This window comes from Pseudopodoces humilis, chromosome 3, assembly GCF_049639895.1.
Source record: "Pseudopodoces humilis isolate 2021_Gansu_Grassland_sample_001 chromosome 3, ASM4963989v1, whole genome shotgun sequence".
Taxonomy (NCBI): Eukaryota; Metazoa; Chordata; class Aves; order Passeriformes; family Paridae; genus Pseudopodoces; species Pseudopodoces humilis.
The window spans coordinates 107317441-107342438 of record NC_142202.1 but is presented as its reverse complement, the minus strand read 5'-3'; the positions used below and the strand labels follow the sequence as shown (position 1 = coordinate 107342438).

The 24998-nt window shown below is 39.9% G+C and overlaps 2 protein-coding genes across 4 annotated transcripts; one reads left to right on the top strand and one right to left on the bottom strand.

The window, feature by feature from the left end:
* The first annotated feature begins 601 nt into the window (after window positions 1-601).
* MRPL19 (mitochondrial ribosomal protein L19) lies at window positions 602-5562 on the top strand. Its single transcript, XM_005521824.3, has 6 exons — window positions 602-703; window positions 922-1033; window positions 2653-2771; window positions 3307-3441; window positions 4287-4468; window positions 5223-5562. The coding sequence occupies exons 1-6, from the start codon at window positions 646-648 to the stop codon at window positions 5436-5438; spliced, it is 822 nt and encodes a 273-aa protein (XP_005521881.2). The 5' UTR covers window positions 602-645; the 3' UTR covers window positions 5439-5562.
* Window positions 5563-5679: 117 nt separating this feature from the next.
* Window positions 5680-23339, bottom strand: GCFC2 (GC-rich sequence DNA-binding factor 2). Of its 3 annotated transcripts, none has more exons than XM_088053391.1 (18): window positions 22954-23339; window positions 21724-21831; window positions 20120-20281; window positions 19380-19598; window positions 18346-18425; window positions 17300-17415; window positions 15403-15589; window positions 14785-14908; window positions 13448-13526; window positions 12138-12250; window positions 11177-11376; window positions 10607-10760; window positions 10214-10335; window positions 8969-9045; window positions 8724-8790; window positions 7845-7991; window positions 7379-7503; window positions 5680-7036 (listed from the first exon to the last, which is right to left on the bottom strand). In XM_088053391.1, exons 1-18 carry the CDS (start codon window positions 23291-23293, stop codon window positions 6922-6924), a joined length of 2535 nt encoding a protein of 844 aa, XP_087909517.1. In that variant the 5' UTR covers window positions 23294-23339; the 3' UTR covers window positions 5680-6921. The 3 variants fall into 3 exon arrangements, 2 of the variants coding, with proteins under 2 accessions (XP_087909517.1, XP_014106849.2); XM_014251374.2 differs by having other exon boundaries at window positions 10607-10757; XR_015772244.1 differs by lacking the exons at window positions 5680-7036; window positions 7379-7503; window positions 7845-7991 and having other exon boundaries at window positions 8729-8790; window positions 8969-9191.
* Window positions 23340-24998: the final 1659 nt, after the last annotated feature.

The following is a 24998-nucleotide window of genomic DNA, read 5'->3' as shown; positions in this document are numbered from 1 at the left end:
AATTATGGACAGAGATAACAATGGCCTCGAAAAAAAATTTTAGTTGAGTATTTTTTATCACGAAGACACACAGAAGTGGGTTTCTGGAAATCATACCACCACTTTCACTTGGCAAAGCCGGAATTCCTAAGCTGTGGCGGGTCCCTGGGATGCGCACGGAGCACGAGTGTGCCCCCGCCGCTGAGGGCCCCGGGGAGGCACCGGCAGCTCCAGGGCCGCATCCCCGCGGCACCACCGGCCCGTCCCCTGCTTTGGGGCCGCGGCCTCCTGCCACACCTGAAATCGCCCTGAGGGGTGGAGGTAAAAGAGGCCGTTTTGCTTCCCTTCATCCTTAAATCACAGAGCAGTTTGGATTGGGAGGGTATTTAATGTCCCTTCCAGCCCCTGCCGTGGGGCAGGGACACCTCCCACTAAACCAGCCCCATCCAACCCGGCCTTGAACACTTCCAGGGATGGAAAGCCCACAGCCCCTCCAGGTAGCCTGTTCCAATGCCTCACCACCCTCACAGAGAGGAATTTCTTACTAAAATCCAACCTAAACCTGTTCCAGTTTAGCACCGCCCCGTGAGGCGGCACCGCCTCCGCGCTCCGTCCCGCCGCGCTTTGTCCCCCCGCGCTCGCCGTAGCGGCCGCGCTGCAGCCGCCATGGCGGCCGCCTGTGGGAGGCTGGTGCCGAGGGGCGCTGCCATCGCCCTATCCGGCCGTGAGCACCGCCCGGACCCTCGCCCTCACCCCCGGGCACACCCGAGCCTCCCCCCTGCCCGGTGCCCTCCTCCTGCCCTCCCTGCCCCACAGAGCAGGGGGCAGGATGCTCCTGCCCTCCCTGGCCTGGCGGGCGGGCTGTGGTGCCGTGTCCTGCTTTGATGGGGGCGGTTCAATTTGAAATCACGGGTGTTTCAAACATTGTTTTGTATTTTACAGGGTGTTTTTCTCTATCGGGGTATCGAGTGAGCAGCGATGGAAAGCCACCGAAATTCCAGCCGCCTCCGAAGCCCGTCATTATTGACAGGAAGACGCAGAAGGAGGAGAGGAGGTGAGGGTGTCCCACTTCTCACCTGGGCTGTGCTCAGGCTGGTCACTGTGTGAGCACTTACTTAAAGAGTCAAAACATTATTACACCAAAAAAAATAAAAATAAAAAAGCTTGTAGAATTCTAGCAAGGACATTTGTGTTGAAATACGTTCAAAACACTTTAAAATACTGTTTCTGCAGTTTCTGAAAGCAGTGAAACATGAAAAAAATCTAGAAGAGCAAGTACTTTTGTAAATTTGGGGTTAAGGTGGGAGATTATGTCTGTTAAAGGCATCTCTAGTTAAAGGCATCTCTTTAAGCATGCCAGGAGTGAAATGGACACAGGTCCTGTGTCTGCCTTTGCCTTGGAACTCAAGGTCAGTTGTGAGCACGTGCATCACTGGTTGTGACATGGACCTGATGTCTCTGGTAGCCTTCATGAGATGTCTCATTCTGGGTATTTTTGATGTCACCTCAACCCATTTCATGGAATCACAGAATGATCTGGTTGGAAGGGGACTAAAGATCATCTCATTCCAAGCCCCCTGCCATGGGCAGGGACACCTCCCACTAGACCAGGTTGGTCCAACTCCCATCCAGCCTGTTGGTGAACACTTCCAGGATTGGGGCACCCACAGCCTCCCTGGGTTTTAGACCCAATTTGCACCACTTTAAATGACCCTGTGGTTCAAACTGTAGCACTGTGTTTGGAAGAAGAGTGGTGGTAGTGTCTTGTTCATCTGCCCCCTCCAAAAAACCTCACTTTGAAGATCATGAGGTTTGGTGTTGTTTGCTGCCTGTGGGGCTGTCCATGGGCAGCGGCACCAGCCAGAAATTCTGCTGCCCCCACAGCCCCCATAAGGTTTGTTGGGCAGATTTGCATTTGTCCTCCTCTCTGTTGGGTACTTCTCTCCTGGCCAGATCCAGGACTTTTAAGATGAATCCGTGCAAGTTCATCCATCCACTCTGAGGCCAGGTGGTCTTGCTGTCCAAACCAGAGTGAGCACATCCAAATGTCTATAGAAAATGGTTCTCAGCTCAAGCCAATCCGTGTCAGGAAATGTGCACTTAATTCAGCAGTCAGATAACTGAGGTCCAGGCCATGGGGAAATTCTTTAGCATGGTTTAATTTTTTTGTAGCAGAAAAATAGTTTTACCAGTTCATTTAAGCTTCTGTAACAGAAAAGGACATTTATGTGGTGTGTCCTGTAAGATCAATTTGTGAAAACTGTAAGTACATTCTTCCATTATTGTTACTATAAAGTCAACAAATAGTAAGTGTTCTGTCGTGGGAATTACAATTAAACAGTTAAATAACCTGTTTCTAAGTTGTAACAGCACTAACTGAACTGTCCTCTGTCAGTCAGCTCCTCTGAGACATGTATTAGTGGTTTGGGAAAAAATCTGTTAAAAAGAACAACAAAAAAGCCACATAAAATCCCCAAAAAACATCAAAACCCCACAAAAATTCCTTTTAGATAACAAAAACCATTAAATAAAATTGGTGACTTCATAGACTGCAGTTCATATCTCTGAAAACGCAACAGCTGGTAATTCTAAGGCCAAATACTTGGAATTGTCTCATACTTTTTATGCAAATGCTTTTGTTTCATACTTCTAAAAGTTTGGCTTTTCTTACAGGTTCCTGAGCCCTGAATTTATTCCTCCCAGAGGGAGAACAGATCCTCTTAAATATTACATGGAAAGAAAGGATATGATACAGAGAAGAAAAGTGTTCAACATCCCAGAATTCTATGTTGGTCAGTGTCGGCACTAAAACGTTCATAATTCTGTCTGTATTTCACATTGTGTGGGGTGTTAGGAAGTGTGGTCATATGTAGAATAGCATAAAACATAAAGTGCCAGGTGTGTTAGATCAACTAAGATGTCTTTCTATATGTAATACTTCGTATTTTAATCTCATATTTACATCTTGCTTCATTAAAGAGTAATCCTAATGTGTTCCTTATGTGGGATTTTTTTCAATCCTGGCATTTGAGCATATGGTTTACCAGTAGAGCTAAAGAAAAAAAAAATACATTAATTATATTCAGTTTGGATAGGGAAGAGAATGAAAATAAAGATGAAGTAAGTTTGCAGTTAGCCTGCAGTATCACTTCAACCTACATTAATTCAGGTCACATTAGCAGTTTTTTCTGTTTCTGGCAGTTTTGATGGAAAGCAAAAGTATTTTCAAAATGCACCTGAAAAGATGCACTTTGCCTGACTCTTCCCACATTTTGGTACATATTAACTGGGACTGGTTGTTTATTTTAATCCATTTTTTTTTGGCAGGCAGTGTACTTGCTGTGACGACTGCGAATCCCTATGCCAGTGACAAATCCAACCGGTTTGTTGGGATCTGCATTCAGAGGGGTGGGAAAGGACTCGGCGCTACCTTTGTCCTTCGGAATGTCATAGAAGACCAAGGTGGGGTTTCAACTGTGGTAATTATGCTACAAGTGTTCAGTAAAAAATGTGTTATGTTGTAGAAATTTAGTCTGTGGGGAGGAAAACAGCAGATTGAAGTGGAAGTATGTGTCTGCCTGTTAAGACTGTTAAACTGTGCAAGTTTAAAGCTGTGTACACAGAAATGTTGATGTGCTCTGTACTCGAAGGCATGGAACTGCACAGTAATTTTTAGATAATCTTTGACAGTTGTACTTATGTCAGAGCCTGGGCTGTCTCTTGCCATGAAAATACCAGCCCAGTTGGTGTATATATATATATATATATATATATATATATATATATATATATAATTGGTATTAAAAAAAAAAAAATATATATATATATAATTGGTATTATAAAACGTGTGTTTTCATGAACTGGGGATGTAGGTGTGAAGTGTTTTAACAAGCAGCAGATTAGAAGAGTTTTATCACACATTCATATTCTGTATTATGACAAAATCAGGGGCAGTGCAAACAGTGGAGTTCTGAGCGCAAATATGAAAGGGGTGGGTGTCTCACCTACACTGAGATGTACCAACAGCCATTGTAACCAAATGGAAATAAAGTTTAAAACCCAAGCTCATCTTCCTTGAATTGGAGCCATTCAAGTCTCTTAAGCCCCTCTGTATCAAAGATTTGATTTACAAAGAAATTGCAGAGGCAGTACATGAGTGTAATCACAAGTCAACACAGCACTGTAGTGCTCTGAAGACTAAAAAGCAGTCTGCAATGATACAGGAATGTATAACTGAAGCAATGCTGCTTGGGTGTTCGTATTTCTCCTGAACTTGGTTCACTAAACCAGGCTTTCTGTCTCTTAAGGGGTTGAAATCTGTTATGAACTGTACAGTCCTCGAATCCAGGCAATCGAGGTGCTGAAGCTGGAGAAGAGGCTGGATGAGAACCTGATGTACCTGCGAGATGCCCTCCCTGAGTACAGCACTTTCGATGTCAATATGAAACCTGTGTCTCGTATGGCCCACGAGGAAATTCCTGTGAACAAGGTAGGAGCCTTGTCTTTCAGAGGAAAAGCACGGGACTATTTAAAACTTCCATTTATGACTGTTATCCTGGCAGACTGTAGCAGATCTTTGCTACATCAGTTACCAGGGTGACAAAAGTAGGTAAAATCAGGCAAGTCTTTGTGCCATTTCTATAATGAAAGAATGGTGAGAATGTAAACACCTACTATCCTCTGGAGTTAATTTTGAAGACACACAAAGAGGAGCAGCCTCCACATTCCTCTGTAGAACTGTGCAGAGGGGAAAGCTTTTCTTACAGGAAAGTTATTGTTAATGTGGTAACTGATTCAGGAGTGGTCGGTGTCAGAAAACAAGGTAAGAAAGATGGAAGAGTCACCTAAAATCTGTATCTCAGGGAAGATCCAGAAACCATCACACCCTGCCAGAGCATTGGGTAGAAGCTCAGTATGATGATTCATCCCTTTCCTCTCATGCTACTTTTGTGTTTTTTTAATGAGGAGCAAAACTACAAAAGATGAGTTAGCTTCAATTTATGTTTCAATTAAGGACTCTGCAATAAATTGAGACAGTGTTAATTAAAAAGTTTTACAAGGTATTATGATAATCATAAAGTAGTAATTACTAAACACACTGACAGATTGGTTAGTTTTGTCTTACTTTCCTCCTGTTAGAGCAGCAGTTGTCACCTTTTACTAAGATCACAATCAAAAATGTAATTCCTTAATACCCTTTTATTGTTTTGGGTTTTTTTAAATTTTTTAATCTTTCACTCTAGCTGCAGGTACGAATGAAGCCTAAACCGTGGTCAAAACGGTGGGAAAGACCCAAATACAATATAAAAGGAATCAAGTTTGAGCTACCAGAACATAAAATGAAAGCAGCACAGAAGTGGAGCCAGCCATGGCTGGAGTTTGACATGCTGAGAGAATATGACACTTCAAAAATAGAGGAAAAGATTCGGAAGGAACTGAGTGAAGAACTTGAAAAATAATAATGTTTTCTGCAGTCTAGAATTCCTGAGAAAATTAGTATTTTTAGTTTTACAACAGTATGGATGATATTGTCAAGTTTTGTATATACATGGACAAAGCAAAAATAAAGTTAACCTTTCCAGATTTTGGCGTGAACAGATTTCTGTGGTTCAAGTGTCCACTGCCCTCCTGATGCTTCCAAGTCATTACAAAGAATCTTTCTTCCAGAAACAAACATCTAAAGAGCTAAATTGTGATAGAACATCAATTACATTTTTGTCATAGCACAAGGCTGGTGCTAGAGACAAGCTGCATTGAGACAAAGCAGAACAAGAGAAAAGTAATGAGATCATGGGCTTGTGGTGATTGCTGATTATCAGTTGCATTTTTGTTGGCATTCTGCGAGAAAAACAGAAGAAACTGGTTATTAGAAAGCAGCATTTGTAACATAAGGCCTGAAGCTACTGAGTGTTACTGGAGCTGGAGGGGTTTTTTCCCACAGATCTTAATATTTTTGTCACATGTTAAAAAACTGAACTGTAAGAGTCATTACCACAGTAAAATATTTTATTTTCAAAAAAAAAACCCAAATTATTTTAAATCGCTTGTCTGTCATACTGATCAAACCTATTTACAATTGAAGTATTTTACAAAAATATATTTTTAACTTAAAAAATATAAAAAAGAAGGCATAAGAATGAAGTCAAGAAGAGTTAAATTCTATTCCCAGAAGATTTTGGAGAAATAGTCACAAACATACAGATTCTGTGGTGCACTACAGTTTTTACAATGAAACATCCTTGTTATTCTGTAACAATATTTACTGCAAATATACAAAATTATAAAACATTAGAAATCATATAATATCCTAATAAGGATATGAAGAAGTAAAGTTCTGTAGCGCTTACTGGGAAGCAAAGGGAGATTTCTAGAATTCCAGTTATTAGAAAGCAACTGAAGTTCTGTTCTCATCATCACAATGTCTGTGATCAAAATCCTGATTCCTTACCTGCACACTGACCCCCCTTGTTTCTGCATCAGGGGCATCATTAATTCCTTTTCACTAGAAATGGCTTAGCAATAACCCTGCCAAAAATCACTGTGGACCACAAATCACAAGAGCTCAGTGACTGCTGAGTCAGAATGCTATTTAGCAGTTAATACTGAAAATAACTTGTCAAGTTGTCTACTGGCTAGCAGTGATGAGCACAGGCTCTTTCTCTGCAGGATTCCTTCCAAGAAGGATACAGCAGTAAAGCACTGTCACACATTTTAGAATGCCTGAACCATTGCTTTGACAACTGCAACTTCTAAATATTCACTAATCTAGGAGTAGATGGCAGTAAAAGGCATTTAGAAAAATCACCTCACGTATTTATCAACAAGATGGTGATTACCACAACCTCTGAGTAGGTAGGATCCACTAATTCAATTTCATATTAGAATTGGTTTAGTGTGAATACCAGGCTTGTTTCAGTAATGTAAGCATTCCTGCAAAGCTTTCTATTTCCCAATTACTGCTTTAAGGTGTTCAAGTTTATGCTCTTCAATGAAGTCTTCTACAATATGCAGAGCTCCAATTTTCACCAGCAGGAGAAGAACTTCTTTTGTTTCATCACTATTTAAGAATAAAACAAAAAAAAAAAGAAAGACATATAGCAGCACTTTTATGAACCTGTCTAAAGTATCATTTTTATTTCATGACCTTGGCTACTCTAATTATTAACAGCACCCAACGTCAACAACCTCAAACTCACAGGAAACAAGGACTGCTAAAGTGCTCCTTCACATTAGACTCCATCTTGTCTTTTAGATATATATATAGATATAGATATATAGATACACATGACATGAGCATACTTGGAAGTGCCAAATACATGGTATTTAAGGAATTAAAAAAGAATTTAACACTAAGTATTGGGGGAAGCACTTGAATCCCAAGGACAGCCTCATCCATTACCTGTGGTTGTCCTTGTGTAGCGCACGGGCGCATTGAAGCAAGTGCTGGCTGAAGTTCAGTAATTCAGGGAGAGTTGATCCACCCTTGAGATCCTGGAACCATCTTTCTGGGAGGCATGCAACCACCTGTTCACACAATATTTGGAAAAAGCTTAATGAATATTTCAATATAATTAAGTCACATCACTTCTGACAGCACCCTTCTGTGGCAGGTTCAGTCATTACTAATGTGCTTTTTCCTTCAAAACAACATTGATTATCTCTCCAAGTAGTTATGCTTAAGGAAACTACAGACCAGTACTTGCTTTAAAATGCTCTTATGCAGCAAGGTTATTAAAAGAAAAAATTTAAAATCAAATTTTAAATGTTTAAATTTTTTTTAAAATATTCCATCTTTAGTGTTGACCCCTCTTCATGAAAAAAAGGCTTTTAGCATACACGCTTTTCCAAAGAACGTTATCTTTTACCTTATTGCACTTTTCTATATTATCCGGCCCTAGTGGTGTGTTTAGGATGTTCAGGAGAAGGTAACGATTCAGCAACTTGCTCAGTCCCAAATCACGGACCTTGTCTTCCTGGACAATCCCATCCCAAAGAACAACATTGGAAAGCAGCTGCAGTAAAAAAGAAACAAAGAATCTGTAGAGCTGCTAGCTGGAAGTATGCTAAAACTGTTACAAGTTTCATAAAAGAAAAAACACAGAAAGGTAGTATGTGCATCCAATTCAAGTCCTCAAACTCTAGGATTTACACTCTCCAAACTTCTGGTCAGTTAGCCGCTAATAAACTGCATAGAGTAAATAACCTAATTAATCTTACAAGTACATCTATGTGTATGTATAGGTATCTATATGCACCTGTATATGTGTATATATGACCTCCCAAGGGTGGAACATTTTACCCTTCTAGGAGGTTTAACAATTTGCTAAATACAGAAGGCAACTAAGCAAACTTTAAGAGAATTTAAGACAGAAGTGAAAAGTTACTACAGCTGCTCAGGACGAGACTACACACAGTCCCTCATGACATGATAATGACAGTTTGTGGTATCACAAAGATCTTTTTGTAGTTCATGTCAGTATTATTAGGCACTGAGGGTTTTTTCTGTTGTCTCTATCACTATAAATCCTTACAACTGTCATTTTTGATCCTGGTGTAAGGCTGTGTTTGTAAAGGTATAATACCTTGAGGTTAAATTACCTGAAAATTAACCTGCTCTGAGTCAAGGAGGAGGATAGCCAACATGAACAGCAGAAAAACTGGAATATTGGCTGGGATGTTAATGTTTCCAATGAAATTAATTTCAGAGAGGACAAAGAGAACAGAACCAGCCCTATTTGCTCTACCTTAACAGCTGACCAAAACCGTCTTTCTCGAAATTTTGAACGTAGTGATGACTTGTCTTCTACAGTACTGATCATGGGAAGAAAAAGTTAAAATAAAGGTTATTTTTTGTTTGATTTAAAAGAAGATAAACAGACATCTGATCTCTCAGACATGGATATCTACAATATTTCATTTACATCTGTAGGGGAGAAAGCAGAGGAACTAAAAAAAACAGAAACTTAAGAGACTCACAGGGATAGCTTACCTTTTGGGATACAGAGGAATAAAGACATCTTCCTCTACAGATTTCTTCATTCTTAGGACAACTGTGTTCATCAAATCCTATTAAAAAGGAATTATTAATGTGTCCTCAGAAGAAAGACTTCATATTCCACTTGTAACAATCTCAAAGGTTATTTAGTTCATCAAGAGGTCTGATATCTTAAGAGATAAGTGCAGCTGCCATTTCTATGTAACACATTGAGACCCTGAATAAAAAATAGAAACAGCAGACAAATCACAGCTGTAATTATCTATAGGCTTAGCCTAGAGGGTTTTGCTATATCCCTAAGCTATATCCCTAGGTGAGGCCTTTTTTTGCACATTAATCTGCAAGGCAGCAGGAAAACTGTACAGATTAAAACCTAAGTTTTACACATGGGATCTCCATTAAAAGATGTTAAATTTTATGTTTAAAAAAAAGAAAAAAAATCACCATAGCTAGGATAGTATGCATTTTTGAGGAACATGTTTTCAGGTATCATAGATTGCCACCTACCTTTTTCTTAATCCTATTTATTTATTTAAAGTTCTTGCTAAGATAAGTTGTATCACTTGACTTTAAGCCATGGTTTCAAAACAGCAAACTTTGGAAGGCGTAAACATTTTCTTTAAAATATTTCTTTTCATACTCTGGGCCCAAACATCTATCCCATTTCACCACTTAATCCATCTGATTTTCACTAGATAAACCTCCTGATCTACATCAGAATAAACCCAGAATCAGGCTAAGAAGGACTTCCTAGAGTGAATATAAAAGTAATTCTTAAAGGATTGCTAGGATTACATAGTATTTTTTCTCCTCACCAATTAACGAAACTCTGGGGATTCTCAAGTTTTAAAATTCTAGGCCTACTTTATAAATAAAAGCTTAAGGAACAGACTACTGAAACACTGCCAGTATTTAAAGCTCAAATTTGGAAAGATAATTAAATGCAAATCATTGTTATTGCAGTGAAGGAAGATGAGATCTACAAACAGATTCTGGACAGATACAGAATAGGCAGAATTTTTCTATGAACAGTAGTTAATTTCTGCATCATCATCTTCAACAAGGAGAGAATCAGAGATCTGGAAGTTTAACTGTTAAATCCCCTTAATATAAAGAGATAAAACAAAAATGTAATCAGAACCAAACAACTTCAGGAGAATGTTCTCAATGCCCATAGGAGCACACACAAAAGTACACACGGTAGATGAAGTTCCCCTTTCCCTGTACCACAGCTTTTACCTCTCTTGCTCGGCTGGGCTCATTTCTGGAAAGGATTTGTTTTCCAAAGATGTTATTGCAAAGCTGTACAAGGTTCTTTGTCTGTGAAGTAGATAAAGGATCCCACACACTCTTCACAAATCCTGAAAAAAATAGTCATTTATTTCACTCATAATATGCAGGTACTTATCAGTCCAAGTTTCAAGCCATTACAATATAACAGGAGTAAACATATAAAAAGCTCAGCCTCTCACAATAATTTTGAAGAGGCCACCATACCTTCACTCTGTGGAACTACACAATCATTGCCTCTTAGAGCACTGTGATATTACCAACATTATTTGATATTATCGGTTTTATTTAAGGTTTTATCGTGTAGCTGCAGTGAATATTTTCAATACAATCTTATCATACCTGCAATTTTGGGAAGAATAGTTTTTTCAATCACTCTAGGCAAAACTTCTTTATCATGATCATCATCCCTTTTTGATTCAGATACACTTTCTGCATCACTGAATTCTTCTATAGCTCTGAACCAGGGCATCTCTTCCAGCTCTGTAAAATTCTGCTGAAAGATGACTCCTGTTAGTTGTTCAGCTGGCAGCATTAAGAGAAAAGCTCTATCCAATAACACCCCAAATTCCCACTTAATTTCAGATCCACCCTCATTGCTGAATAGGCCAAAACAGCAAAACTAGATTTAAAGCTAGAATTTAATGAGTGGGATTGTTCAAGTGTCTTCAAAGAACCCAGTAGAAGAACTATTTTTACAGGAGGTGTGGCAAAAGGGGCTGGAGGTAAAAGAAAAGGGGAAAGTTAAGAAGATTCCACAACATGCTTCAGTTTTTGAGACAACACAGTAGCCACAGTAGCTGTCTTAACTTCTAATGCACTGTGCTATGTATAGGGGAAAAAAAATAATTTTTCATATTAATACATAATAGACACAAAATTTTTAACAAATATGCCAGCTGATGCACCTACCTCAAGAGGATTCCAACTTATTAACTGAACTCTGATCAATGGATTTAATAGCTTAGGCAGGCAGAAACTGATGTAAGCATCACAGTAGGAGTCAGGAAACTTCTCTTTCCACTCCTGGAATTTCAACAGGATTTTTCTGATGTCATAAAAATCTGCATGTACATCTTCAAAGATTTTCCTACTATCCTCTAAAACGTTATCTATGGATAATATTCATTGGGAATAAAAAGAAATAATCACAGAACTTATTGAGGCATAAGCTGAAGAGTTTATACATCTATAGGACATAAGAGATATTTTTAGGAGAATTGCATTTGTTATTTATCTTTGACACACCTCACATTGAAATGGTTTAAAAACAGCTCCCGCAAAAACCCAGTTTTAGAAACAAACAGTGTCAGAAGACCAAGAAAAGGCAAGTTTCTTCATCCTCTATTTCACAGATTTATATAACCTCTATGTTTCAAACATTGTTCCGCAATGGTAACAATTCAGGCGTCAAAATCCTACTGCTGTTACATGAAGAAAAGCTGTTCTACCTTTCCCTCCTCTTCCTCCTCTTCATCTGTTCACTCAAGGTAATTAAAACAACCTTTAATTCTTACTCCAGCTTCAGGAAATAAATTTACTGTACAAAACATGTTGCAGCACTGCACTGAGTACTGTCAGATCAGCTTTGGCATAATCTGACAGATCTTACCTACAGTTTAAAAAGCCATGTATATACTGTATATGTATATACACATGTGTATGTGCTGCCACCACAAGAAATCTACAACCACTCATTCATTCTTCCCAAGACATTAGTGAGAACTGCCTGGGCGCATTTTTTTCTACAGTGTGCGAATAAAAACATGGAACTCAAACGAAGTATTCCTCTACCTTTCCTTTAAAAAAAGGAATCATTAAAGAAATATCAAGAGATCTTGATCTAGGACATCACATTAGGACTGTCACCAACCTTTGCTCTTCTGGAACTCATCCACCTCTGTAGGAGTCAGCTCCTCATCACTCGACAAGCCCTCGTGGTGATCTCCTTCTCCTGACTGCTCCCTCGCCTGCCGCCTGCAAGTCCTGCATTTTGGAATGAAGCCAGATGAGTTATCCTCTCCTGTGTGCAGGAGAAAGCTTAAAGAAAATAGTCCAACTTCAACAAATGTACTTAAAACAAATCATGAGAAAAACAGCCTAAGGAGAGGCAATGGGGGAGCAATGGAATCAAAAGGACCCTTAAACTGTGGAAAAAGGAGAGGATTTGGGAACTGACATCCAAGAGCTTAGAGCAACATCACTGACCTCCCTCAAGTGCCATGAAATAATCTTCTCTTCACCTCCTCACCACTGATGAGGCAAAAAACTCATCCCACCTGCAACACTGAGCATCTGGTATTGAACTGGATCCTGTCTGATAGTTTAGTGTGTGTTCACTGAGCTCTCAGACTGTCCTGTCAGTCCTGGATCACTTGTTCAACAACCTACAGGATATATCATCTACAGGTGATAGCACCCATGTGCCAGTGAGGTTCTAAAAACTACTGCCATGGCATCAAGAAAAAAAGGATGCAAAATCAATGGCTTGAATTTCTACCACAGGAAAATGATAAATTATATGGAAGTAATATTGCATAAATACTTCTAAACAGTTATTTAAATCAATTAACATTAAACAGTAACTGATTTGAGTGGAAATTGCTGTTATTATACCACTTTTCATCCATTAAAATTCCAAGGTACTTGCTGCTTCCAAGTATAATTATGACTTGAGATACCACTGCAACTGTAAAACTTTTAAAGCTCCCAATAATATAAAAAATTGGTACCAATCTCTGAACATCCAAAATGTACCCACTGATAGCAAACCTGGGGCTAGAGGTTGATTTGCTTCATCACCACTACCACCTCTCCAGCAGAAACAGTTCTGCCCAATTTTACTATTTTTACAGTAATACAAAAGTACGTTACTGTAAAAGTTCATATTATTAATTAAATCAGAAAGGAAAAAGCTTCCATCATAGATTTGTCTCAAGTAAGGTTTTTTAATTTCAAATATCCAGGTCTATTAGCATTCAGGCTCAAATCAACATGAAGAGAATGACTTTAATACATACATGGCTTCCATGTATATCAAGATTAGGAAACCAAACACTGAAATATTTTCAGTGTAATCTCATTTAGTAATCCTACAGGTTTACATTCATGACTGCAGGAACGACAGAAAGTCAGTGCACAGCACTTCTAACAGAGTTAAGTGCACCTCTACGTAACAGTTACCTTCGATGCTCACACATTTCCAAAAGCTGTGTCTTCTCATCACCTTCCAATTTACTTTTCATTGGATTGTCATTCCCACCTATAAGACAACCAAAAATAAAGTGGTATGTTTTTAAAGTTTCTGTTTTATTTTCAAACAGGAAACAATCTCCTATTGTTTTGTTAGGTTTGTTGGGTTTTTTTTTAATCTGGAAAATAGCAAACAAAAGAACAAACCTAGTCAAAACTCTAACAGTATCCAGACTAAGTCAGAGTAAATTCCTTGTAGCACTAATTGGCTGATGGGCAAAACATGCCAAAGAGAAAGGGTGTACTACTACTGAAGTACTATCATGTAAGGAAAACCAGCTTTTCCACTGTATTAAATACAACTAGGAACATAAAAACAATGCTCTGTGCTGCTAAACATGCAAGCACAGCCTCATTTGTAAAGAGCTGGAGGTAAAATCATTTTAATAGCAGCTCTTACTATGGCATTACCCTTTCCTCCTTACACCTGCTGTCAGTTGGCTATGCCATTTTACAAAACCATCCAGGCTGCTACTTTCTCTCATCAGCAGTTTATCCTCTGAAGTGATAAGACTGAACCCATATGATTTAGTATTTACCAGGATACAGTGCATCTGCCCTCCATCTGTTCCTAGCAGCTCCAAGCATATTGCTCTCAGCTTTGCCTAAACAGTTTTAAAGGGTTTGGTTTTGGAGGTCTGGTTTGTTTGGGTTTTTTAAATAGCAGCGGCTAGAGATTCACACAGCGTACAAACAGTATCTTGGTGAGGAAAGAAAATATAGGCTGAGAAAATTGTACTAATTTTTCCAAAAGTGACTGAAACACAGCTTTCTTTTAGATAAAATCCTTACACTAAGTAGCTTCTGTCTTCATGCTCTGCCACCTGTGTCACCTCCTAGCTTGAAACCTACAATCTGAGCACACACATAGCCTTACAGACACTCTCAGATAAAAGTGATGTTGCTAATTACACACAGCTTTTTCAGATATTCACAGAATTCAATAAGCAAGCTTTCTCCAACTTGAGAGCTACTGGAAAACTGACTACCATTTTTCTTTTTAAATATTGATGGGAAATTGAACAATTAAAAATTGACAAGGTACTCAGCCATGTCATATTCAGAAAAATTAAACCAGAGAAAAACAGTATCATGGGCATTACTAAGCTAAGAATTTTAAATGAGGTACAGCAGAATAAGCCTACTGACAATGAGAAGGGTAAAGGAGATCAAAGGTGAAAATTAAAATCTTAACCCAAAAAATTAATTGTATTTCTGCTCAAAGACAGAAGTTATCGTCCCACTGAAAATCTGAACTTTGTACTAACTTGTCAGATGCTGAATATAAGCAGATTCATTTTTCAGTTCCTCTTGCCTTCTCTTTGATACTCTCACGGCTCGTTGCTGAAGAAGGGAATGTACCGCCCCTTCCAGTTCATTAATGTCCTTCAGCTGCAATACAGTAAACACTAATCAGGCTTTCAGTTGATTTAAATCTCACAAGAACAAACAAAAACCAACTTCCATGGATTTTTAGTACAGCTGTAAAATTAGAACCTGAAGTGTCATAGATTGAAGAGTAAGTTCCCAGTCATGGCAGTTTTCAGGCTTTCTTTGATAAGGCTGAAAACACAAACTAAATGCCATTTACACATCAAGGACTAAGGCTTCATACAAAAGGGTTCACCAGAACACTGTTAGCCCCATGTTTTATTGCAGCTTGCTTTTGAGGCACTAGCCATTGAAGAAAATGTATTCACTAAATAACATTTCTTCTCTTTAAAGTTACCTGAAGAAATTCACAACTGCAAAGTGACAGAAAAGTACATTAAAATTAAATTTTGTTCTGACAGAACTGATTTTTAACTGGGTGGTATCCCTCATTTTTCACTGACAGAATACACCTTTATCATCTTAAAAAAAAATAAAAAGGAAAATGTACATACCTTTTCATTCAAACAGTTTATCAAGTTTTCTACGTATGTTTTCATGGCCCTGTAGAATTTGTAATTCAAAGCTGCATCTGAAGACTTCTCCAGCTCCTGGACAGACATCTTTGAGCTCTCAATATCCTCCATATATTTTTCATACTCTCTCTGGTGGGCACGGTGCACATCCTGTAAGGATGTTATCCTAAAAGAGAGAAACCCAGACAATCAGAACTATTGCCAACTTAACAGCTGATGCATTCCAAAACATTTTTCCCATTATGATCACATACAAAATCTTTGCCTGTGCTAATAATAGCAGTTGCATTTGATCTGAGCAGCACTGAAAGATTTACCCATGCCAACATCTACAGAAGCACAGCGTATGGAGAAACATCATGCTTTGGAGACCCAAATGTCATTTATGTGGTGCTGGTTTTGAAAGCACCACAGATATTTTACCTGGATTCCTCAATACACCACATTTACCAAAACCAAGAAAGTCAAAATTACATGGTATCACATTATTAAATAGTCTACCCAATGTAATCTGGTAAAAAATACAGCTCACATCACCATGTCCATACCAGTTAATAAAAGTTGCATGACAGAAGTACCTGTAGGCACTCACAATGTGCTCACTATTAAATACAATCCAACTGAGAACTCTTAGTATTGTGTGATAAACACCAAAAACTTCTGTCCACAGCTGTCTCTAGCAGACAGGCAGCACACAAACATTTACATACATTACAACTCTGCTTCCTCTCTTTTTTACCCCTTCCCTCCTTATATATCCCAAGTGTTTGCTCAGTTTAAGCAGGCCTAGAACAGAATCAAGGCACAGACCACAATTTATTTCACCTCCTTCACCCAAATTTTAGTTCACCTATTGCCAAAGAGAATAAGCCATTGTGTTCTACTGTGCTACAAATTAAAAAGAAACAAGATTAATCTATTTCAATCTATTATGTTAAAAACATCTACAAAGTTTACACCAAACAGATTCCCCCTCCCTTTCTTGCTGTTTTCCAGACAAGTTTCCCATTTGACAGCTGTATTCTTATTTTTCATTCTGTACATAAATTCCTCCTACAGTTAACTCAATTCCCTTCAGATAATTAAAGCTAAGAAAGCATACAACTCCTCAAAAATATTTAGTCCAGCTTAGTTTCATTTTTCTGAACAAATGCATCAGTGATGTTCCATACAAAGCAAAGATTATATAGAGAGAGCCTGGTGGAAGTTCACAGCACAATTTATGTTTCACTTGTATTAAGTTACTTGTCTAAACTTATCTTAACAGCTGCTTCCCAGTGCTGGGAGGGATGACAGGGGATGGCTTACCTTGGGATGCCTGACCCCAGCTGTCCTTCCCACACACCCTCCAGGAGGTTCCCATGTCCAACCCACACAGCAATTGAGCTGCTCAAGAGAAGTCACAGCCTAGCACACAACTAAAGAAAAAGATCCAGACACGTTCTGAACTGCAGAGAACTTGGGATGCTTTAGGAAACAGTGGGCTATTTTTGCAGCTGGTATAAGAACTACCATAGGAGGGGTGGGAGTGCCAGCTCCACCTGCCCCCAGTAAAGTTCTGCTTGCTGGGCAAACCAAACATCGAGCCAAGGCTCCTGTCAAGAACTGCCAGCAAGCATAAAAAGCTGCTTCCAAATAAATAAATTTACTTTCTAAAGTGTGAGTTGACAGAAACACTCTTGGAAAGTACAAATGCTCCCCTATAACAAAGCATTTCCACGAAAAGTAAAAAATGTATAGTATTCCATTAGACATGTTTATACAAGAAAACAACCCAAAAGAAGCCCAATGCTCTGGAAAAAAGATTAAGACTTCAAAGCTGTTGTCTCACTCTGTCAAAAACTCAGACAACTCATAAGTTAAGGAGTTAAGTTACCTTTCAGTCAGTCGCTTCTTCACAATTTCCAAATTCACAGGTGGTAGAGAAACAGAGGTATCAAACTTGGGTTTGCTTGGTTGATATTTACGCACTGAAGCATCATCACAAATATCCTACAAGAATTGTCAGTTTTTAATACACAATTACACAAACTCTCCCTTTACAACTCTACAGATCAACAAGACATCATTTGAATACTAAACATCTTATATAAAGATACGTATTTCAATCACAAAAAAAATCTAGAAAAAACCCAATCAATTAAAGAATGAAGTCCATAACTCATAAGGTCCACTGCTAAAAATCATGGCCATTTCCTGAAGAGCAGAATTAACTTTTTCATAAATGACTATGAAGACCTAAGATCACGTATCATACTGGATTTGAACATCAGTCTCAGAAAGATATAACTTTCTCCCATTCCTTACTCCCTGAATTTTCCAAAATGGAAAAATTTCTACAGCTGTCAATTCTGACCTCAATGAGGAGCTGGTTATTCAAATGCTCCTAGTCTGATCCAGAGTAGGTGATCCAAGCTAGAAACAAAACTTCCAGCACATCAGAATAAAGTTTATTTTTGCCAAATGCTTATTGGAGAAAAGACAGCATTGTGCTGAACTGTGAAGAGAACTCTCAGATTGCCACCCGAAAGAAATTAGCAGAATAAAAGAATATCTTTTGTTTTTCAAGTTTGCCACATTTGTCTTATTTGCATATTCTTGCTTTCAAGATCTCTTGCATGGCAGCAAAAAAAACAGAGTTCAGAATTTTCTTCTCTGCTTCTTGTGATATCTTACCAAAACAGATACCTTTGCCTTCGGGGCTGACACTACCACACTTTTTCTCAACAGACAGACAGAGATTAAAGATTTTCATTATCATCTTCCCATATTTCTAATCATCTTTCCCTGAAGAATCAGGGAGTAACTTCCTAAAATCCTCCTTTAATGACAGGGCAGGATGGAGATACAACAGTACTCCAGACAAGCTCTCTTGCCTATAAGCAAAAAGCAAATTCCAATGGTTAGGAAAGCATGTATCACCTGAGAGAGTTTAACAGCTTTCTTTATTTGCTGTTCTTCCCACTTGGCTTCATCGTCACTCGATCCATCACCCACAGACGCTGGAAGTTAAAACAACTGTTTTTAGATGTAACTACACCCCTCTCATGTTCTCCTCCAGCTAAAGCAACAATGGGTCTCCCAACCGATACTCAGAAGTGATACACACAAAAAACAGCAGATGAAAAACCTGCAGATGCAGGACTGCGAAACTGAAAGGTGAGGAAGGCCTGGAAAAGGCTACTGGCATTTGTAGAATTCATAGTAACATTCATTTCCCCAACTGTTTCTCAGACAACTACTACCACAGTAGGAAGCATATAAACATCTTGTTTTTATGTCTCAAAGCAATGCTGTGCATAATACATGTGAACAAGAGTGTAAGTATAGACTGTGACAATACACCCAACCAACCCTTGAGCACTCCAGAACATACACTCAACTACAGATACAAAAACATGTCATTACCATTAATTTGAATGGCAGATTCTGCTCATAGTTATGCATTCCTTATAGCCCTTATCCAAATACTAAAGCAAACCTGTGCTTCATAAACAGCACTCAAAACAGCTCTAAGGGAATAAAAAAAATGGAAAAGCCAGTTATGTTTTGCATGCAGTAGCTTTGTTTACTTCTAAAGGGCTGGAATGCTGGTTTGTTTGTTTTTCATTTTCCAAATTTATAATGTCAGTGCAGGGAGAGCACTTGGAAGACCAGACCAGAAGCAGGAGGCAGGACTTACAGTAACTTTATTCACAGTAAATGTGCCTTTTACAAGGCCATTTTCTTGCAGTAAACAAGGCAAAAAATAATTTTGTAAACGTTTCTCAAAGTATCCTGCACCACCACAAGTGAGATCTAAACCAGGTTTATATATAGTTGGTTCTTTATATAAGTACCAACTGTACAGCCTTTTTCCAAGAGCCCTGAGAAGCAAAGGTCACTCCCTACTGGACAAATCCCACATTGTTCCAGAGACTAAAACAAAGGCTCTGGGAGAAACACCACAAACTCACCCGTGTCTTCAGTCATCCTCTGCCTAAGAGATCTCATTTTAGGAGCAAAATCGAGATTCTTTGTTTCAGACTCATCTTCACTCTCCAAACCACTGCTTCCTCTTCTCTGAGAGACCTGAAGACTGTTTGAAACATCCAGGGGAAGATAATCAGCCTCTGTCCTGGCTAAGTGACGCTTCCTCCGGGCAGCCTCAACGTGAGCTGCACTGGGGATACTGCCTGCATCAAAGAGAGAGATAATCTAAGGAAGAGACTAAAAGCAACACGCTATATCTAATGCTAATCCTCACAACTGTTCAGCACCACTGTACAGCTCTGGATACAGAACACAAGATGGTTTTCTATTATGAAATAAATGTAGAATATACATGTAGAATATAAGGAGATGAAAAAGTGGTTCTCAGCCTCAAAATGAGTTTTTGTTTTTACCACATGAAGGGAATTGTGCATCACTAGAGGAATTTTCTGGTGCCTTTCTTCTATAACCAGTGCTCATAACTTCTGCTCCATTCCCAAAATTAGCACAGAAAGACAGCAAATGTTTGCAACTGAAAATATGGGGGAACCATCACTATCCTTCCAGAAGAGTAGCCCTGACTCAGGATAAACAGATGCCTATACCTTAGGTGATTTAAGATGAGCAGAACTCATCTCACCTAACTTGTCAGGTTCTTCAAACACAGAGTGTTCTAAAATAGCTTTCTTAAACAAAAAAAACAAACAAAAAGCCAGGAACGAACCTGGTAATAAATCCTTCCTCCTCTGTGGAGAGCTGGATTCGTTTTCAGAGTCCGAACTGTTGTAGTCCTCATTCAGTGAAGAATAAGTTTCATCCTCATTCTCCTCCTCCTTTTCATGAGTATCTTTGGTATTGCCAACTCTAGGTTCCAACTGACAGATTTCTGCATTATGGGGGAAAAAAGTACGATCCATTATTTTAGTTTCAGCTGCTGGAATATAATGTGCCATAACTGGTTACCAGAAATTATTTACAGCTTGCTGCAGCAAAGACTGGTCACTTGTCTATCTCTACCTGTTCTTATCAAAACAAGTCAAATTGTAATATTCCAAGACACTTACAAGCCAATTCTTGTATTGAATAAAAGCATCTTTGATTATGTTTCCCAGAGAAAGACTACAAGTCCTTCTGAGACACAGAGTGTATTTACATGCACAAAAGCAATGAGATCAGCTCTCAGATAACAACTAATTAATATTCTGATTGTTCACAGCGTATTTGGATTCTTGACTTGAAAAACTGCATTTAGAAGGCACTTTTTTTAAAACATTAACAATGAGGGAGTCCTTAGCTAAACTACAAACATTTGTATGTGTTTTGTCTCCAGCTATTATCAAATTCTTTAAAAATACTGATTTCTCTTCATCTGCCACTACACTTTCTGTAAATCATCAGATTACTGAACAACAGAATGTACCACCTTTTATATGACTATGATATGCTTTTATAAGGAGTTATTAAGAAAATTTACCATCTCAACCTCAAAGGGAATTATTGCTCAATCTCAACCTAATTTACTTTTATCTAACATTAGCAAATATGGCATATCTGTGAATTGACAGAGGTGTAAAAAGGGGAATACATAAAGAGAACTTTTAGACACGTTTGCTTCTAAAACACACAAACTCCAAATATTCCAACAGGAAACTTACCACAGAATGGTTTGGGTTGGAAGGTACCTTAAAGATCATGTAGTTCCAATTCCCCTGCCATGGGCAGGGACACCTTCCACTAGACCAGGTGCTCAGAGCTCCACCCAACCTGGCCTTGAACAATTCCAGGGATGTGGAGTCCACAGCCTCTCTGGGCAAGTGACTATATTTCAATGAAACTATGGATACTACCAGAATAATCGAGGCAATTGACTGCATTCAATCAAAATATTTAAATGCTGCAAGAGCACACAATTTAATAATATTTACATTGAGTTTCATCAAACAAAATGCTACTAAGCCCACATTTTCCCTCAATGCCAATACTCAGGTCAAACTGCAATCTGACAGTAATAAGCAGTAGATACCTGGTCCATAGTTTGAAAGATAAGATGTTGAGGTATAAACTTAGCAGCACCTTGTTAACTTTGATATAGGTACATGGTTCTGCATAATCAGGTTTCCTCAAGAACAGCCCCCAAGTTCTGATAATGTTTTACCAAGGTCAAACAGAAAATAACTTCAGCACAAATACATTACAATTATAAACTGTAAACTAACATTTTAAGTATAATTCTGGGTTCAATTAACAAGTAAACAACATCTATCAGAAGTATTTTTACATCACCCTTCACACATCTAATAAAATATTTAACTAAAAAAAAGTACTTACTTTTGCTTTCTTCAGCTTCTGTCTGTGCAGGGAATAGCCTTTCCTTCTTTTTAATCCTAAACGTTACTTCGTTGAAGGATGGCTTTTTAACTTTAAAAAACTCTTCACCTACCAGATAAAACAAAGCGACTCTGAGTAACATTAATAAAGTCAACAATACACATGCACATACATATAATATACATGTACTACATACAAAAGCACATTTAAACTCTGTGTGCACAGCATAACTTCTGAATCACAAAATCAGGTTGGAAAGGACCTCTGAGATCAAGTCCAACCTATGACCAAATACCAACGTGTCAACAAGACCACGGCACTAAGGGCTACATCCAGTCTTTCAGTTCTGGCTGAATTAATTTTAAATATTACTTGGCTTTATCACTCATGATTGATCACCTCTTAGTTAAAAACTGTGCAGCTCAGCCTCCTCAACACAGCAACACTGCACTGCTGAAATGCAGGGCCTCTTTGTAGCTTGCCCCCACCAAGGTGGCTATGTCTTCTCATCAACCACAACAGCAACAGCCCCGAAGTCTCAATTAAACATTTAAGTTTCATTTACTTAAGCCTGTTCATCATTAACTAGTCATGGAATAACAGTACTTGCTCTCTCTGGTTTTCTCCAGCTGTAAGATTTCAGATGCTTTCCAGATGGAAGAACATGAACATAAATAATTGTCTAAGTACTTTTCACAGAATCACAGGATTTTTAGGATTGAAAGGGACCTCTGGAGATCACCTTGGCCAACCCCCCTGCCAGGGCAGTTCACCTGGAGCAGGTGAGGCAGGAATGTGTCCAGGTGGGTTTGAAATGTCTCCAGAGAGGGAGATCCCACGCCCTCCCTCGGCAGCTGTTCCAGTGCCCTGCCACCCGTGATGTAAAAAAGTTCTTCCTCCTGTTGAGGTGAAACTTCTTGTGTTTTAGTTTATGGCCCCTGCTTCTCATCCTGAAGAGAGTCTGGCACCATTCTCTCGGCACGTTTGAGATATTTGGACGGATTGATGAGACCCGCTGTCCTTTCCAGACTAAGCAGGCGCAGCCCACGCTTTAGTGCGGGTTTATCGCGCAAACCCTGCCCAGAGCCCTTCCCCGGACACAGCACCGCTGGGTGTGTTTACAGCGAGAGGCAGGAGGGTACCCAGCGCGGGGTTCGAGAGCCCAAGGCAGCCCGATCCCGGAGCCCCCGGCCCTGCTCTGCGGGACACTCACACACAACCCCTCCTCACCTTCCCGCTCCTCCTCGCCGCCGAAGCTCAGCAGCTCCTTCCCGGCCCGGCCCAGCCCCGCTGCGGCCCCGGCTCGGCGCTGTCCCGGGCCCGGCCTTGCTGTGCGCGCCATGCCGCGGGGGCTGCGGGCCGGCTCCTCCCCGGGGAGCGGCCCCTCCGCGCCGGGGGCATCGCCCTCGGCCTCCTCGGGCTCCGCTTCCCGCTCCGAGGGCGAGCTGGCGCCGGAGTCTGGGGACGGGGCTGCGGCCGGCTCCGGCCGTGGCTCCGGCTCGTCCTCGCTGCTGCCGCTGGAGGCTGCGCGCCTCCGGCCGCGGAAGTTGCGCGGGGGACGGCGGAACATCGCTCCCGGGAATGGCTCCGGGAATCGCTCCCGGGGACCGGCGCTTTCCCAACGTGGTCCCGGCGCGCATGCGCGGCGACCCCGGCGCGCCCCGCCCGTGAGGGCGGGAGCGGGGAGGGACGGAGGGACGGAGCGGGAGAAGGGGAAGGTGTTAAAAAAACAAGTAAAAGGCGTTTTTGGGTGATTCACTGATGCCTGAAAATGTAACTGGTATGACGAGCCGTGAGCCCCTCAGTGCAGGGGCTGCCGTGCTGGGTGGGTGCTCCCCCTCCTCCGCAGTACCATCGAAAGCTTATGGAGTTCTGGTATTATAAAATTTAATTTATAAATAATATAATGTATTATTTCAATATGCATAAGTTATATGTAAATTACATTGCGATAATTTGTAATGACTATTTATAAACTTTTGTGATTGCTATGTTATGTAAATCAGTAGTAAATTTAAATGTAATTGCTAATGCCTAACTGTACATAAATAAAGTCGTTATTATTAGAATTAGTAATAATGTACACTAAAAACAAATAAATTACTTTATAGGGCCAGTTTGGAGGGAGCTCTGAACGACTTGGTCTAGTGGAAGGTGTCCCTGCCCATGGAAGGGGTGTTGGAATTAGATGGTCTTTAAGGTCTCTTCCCAGCCAAGCCATTCTAGGATTCTATGATTATTATAAATGCAAAACTGACTCTGTAGCTTGTTGTCAGAAAGAAAGCACACATTTTTCTCCCTTTCCTCAGGCTGAGCTCACAGAAGGAGTCAGGCAGGTGCCAGTGCTGGTGGAAGGGGAGGGGAACATATGGCTGGGAACAGAAGGAAGGTGGGAATGTGACAAGTGATGACAAATTGGTTTACTTGGAGAGGAGTTGCACTGTAGCTTATTCCAGCCTTTGATTTCTGCCGTGCTGACTTGAGCTGTGTGTGATTTGCTCTGTGGAAAGTACATACCACCCCAAATGAAACCATGAAACCAGGCAGAGCAAGTCCTTCAAGTAAGCCTTTGTGTCCCAAGAGAAGTATCCAAGAATAGCAAATGTTTGAAATGTTCTTGCTTAAATTGCTCCACCTTTCTGTTCTTCATCTGTAAGATGAAGATACTAATATTAACTTGCCTCAGGAATCTTGTGAAGAAAAAGCTGCATTTGTGGAGCTACCGTTACAGTAAGAATAACATAAAAACCCAAGAGAAAATCAACTAAAATATATTTTTATTCAGCGCTGCTTCTGAATGGTTGTTAAATAAAACCCAAGGCTACTTAGTGAATAAGGAAGATTACAAACACTTTAACAATTCAGGAAGCACAATTCACCTTGCAGCATTATTCATTTTCTGCACTGAAAAAAAGGTTGGAGGTGTGGTGGAAAAACTAAAGTACTTATGCAAATGCTGAAATTAAACCTGTCCATGGGTTTGTGTTTAAATTGACTTATTGCAGGCTCTGATTCAAAGCTGCCTTATTGCTGTGGAATTGATATGGACTTTCCCTGGGCAGTTTCTCTGACTGAAGGGTGAAGTCAAGAATAGTCTGGGGATGCACAGGTGTATTGAGTTGTTCCATTGCAACCTGGGAAAAACAGAGTTTGCAGATATAGATTTACATGGAATAATGCCTGTGAAGTTTCCTGTTTCTCGTTTACCACTCCAGGATTGATGAAGACTTCATCATGCCAAGCAAAGACGGGAATTTTACCAGGAACCTTTAACA

Bases quoted from the DNA above. Each gene is read 5' to 3' on its own strand.
- GCFC2 (XM_088053391.1), bottom strand. From the start codon at position 23,293: ATGTTCCGCCGTCCCCCGCGCAACTTCCGCGGCCGGAGGCGCGCAGCC. The intron at 19,599-20,119 runs GTTCGTTCCTGG...TCTTTGATGCAG, and splicing joins GAGGAAGGATTTATTACCAG to GCAGTATCCCCAGTGCAGCT. The intron at 11,377-12,137 runs GTTGGTGACAGT...TATTATCCATAG, and splicing joins TGAGTTCCAGAAGAGCAAAG to ATAACGTTTTAGAGGATAGT.
- MRPL19 (XM_005521824.3), top strand. From the start codon at position 646: ATGGCGGCCGCCTGTGGGAGGCTGGTGCCGAGGGGCGCTGCCATCGCC. The intron at 2,772-3,306 runs GTCAGTGTCGGC...TTTTTTTGGCAG, and splicing joins CATCCCAGAATTCTATGTTG to GCAGTGTACTTGCTGTGACG. The intron at 3,442-4,286 runs GTGGGGTTTCAA...CTGTCTCTTAAG, and splicing joins GAATGTCATAGAAGACCAAG to GGGTTGAAATCTGTTATGAA.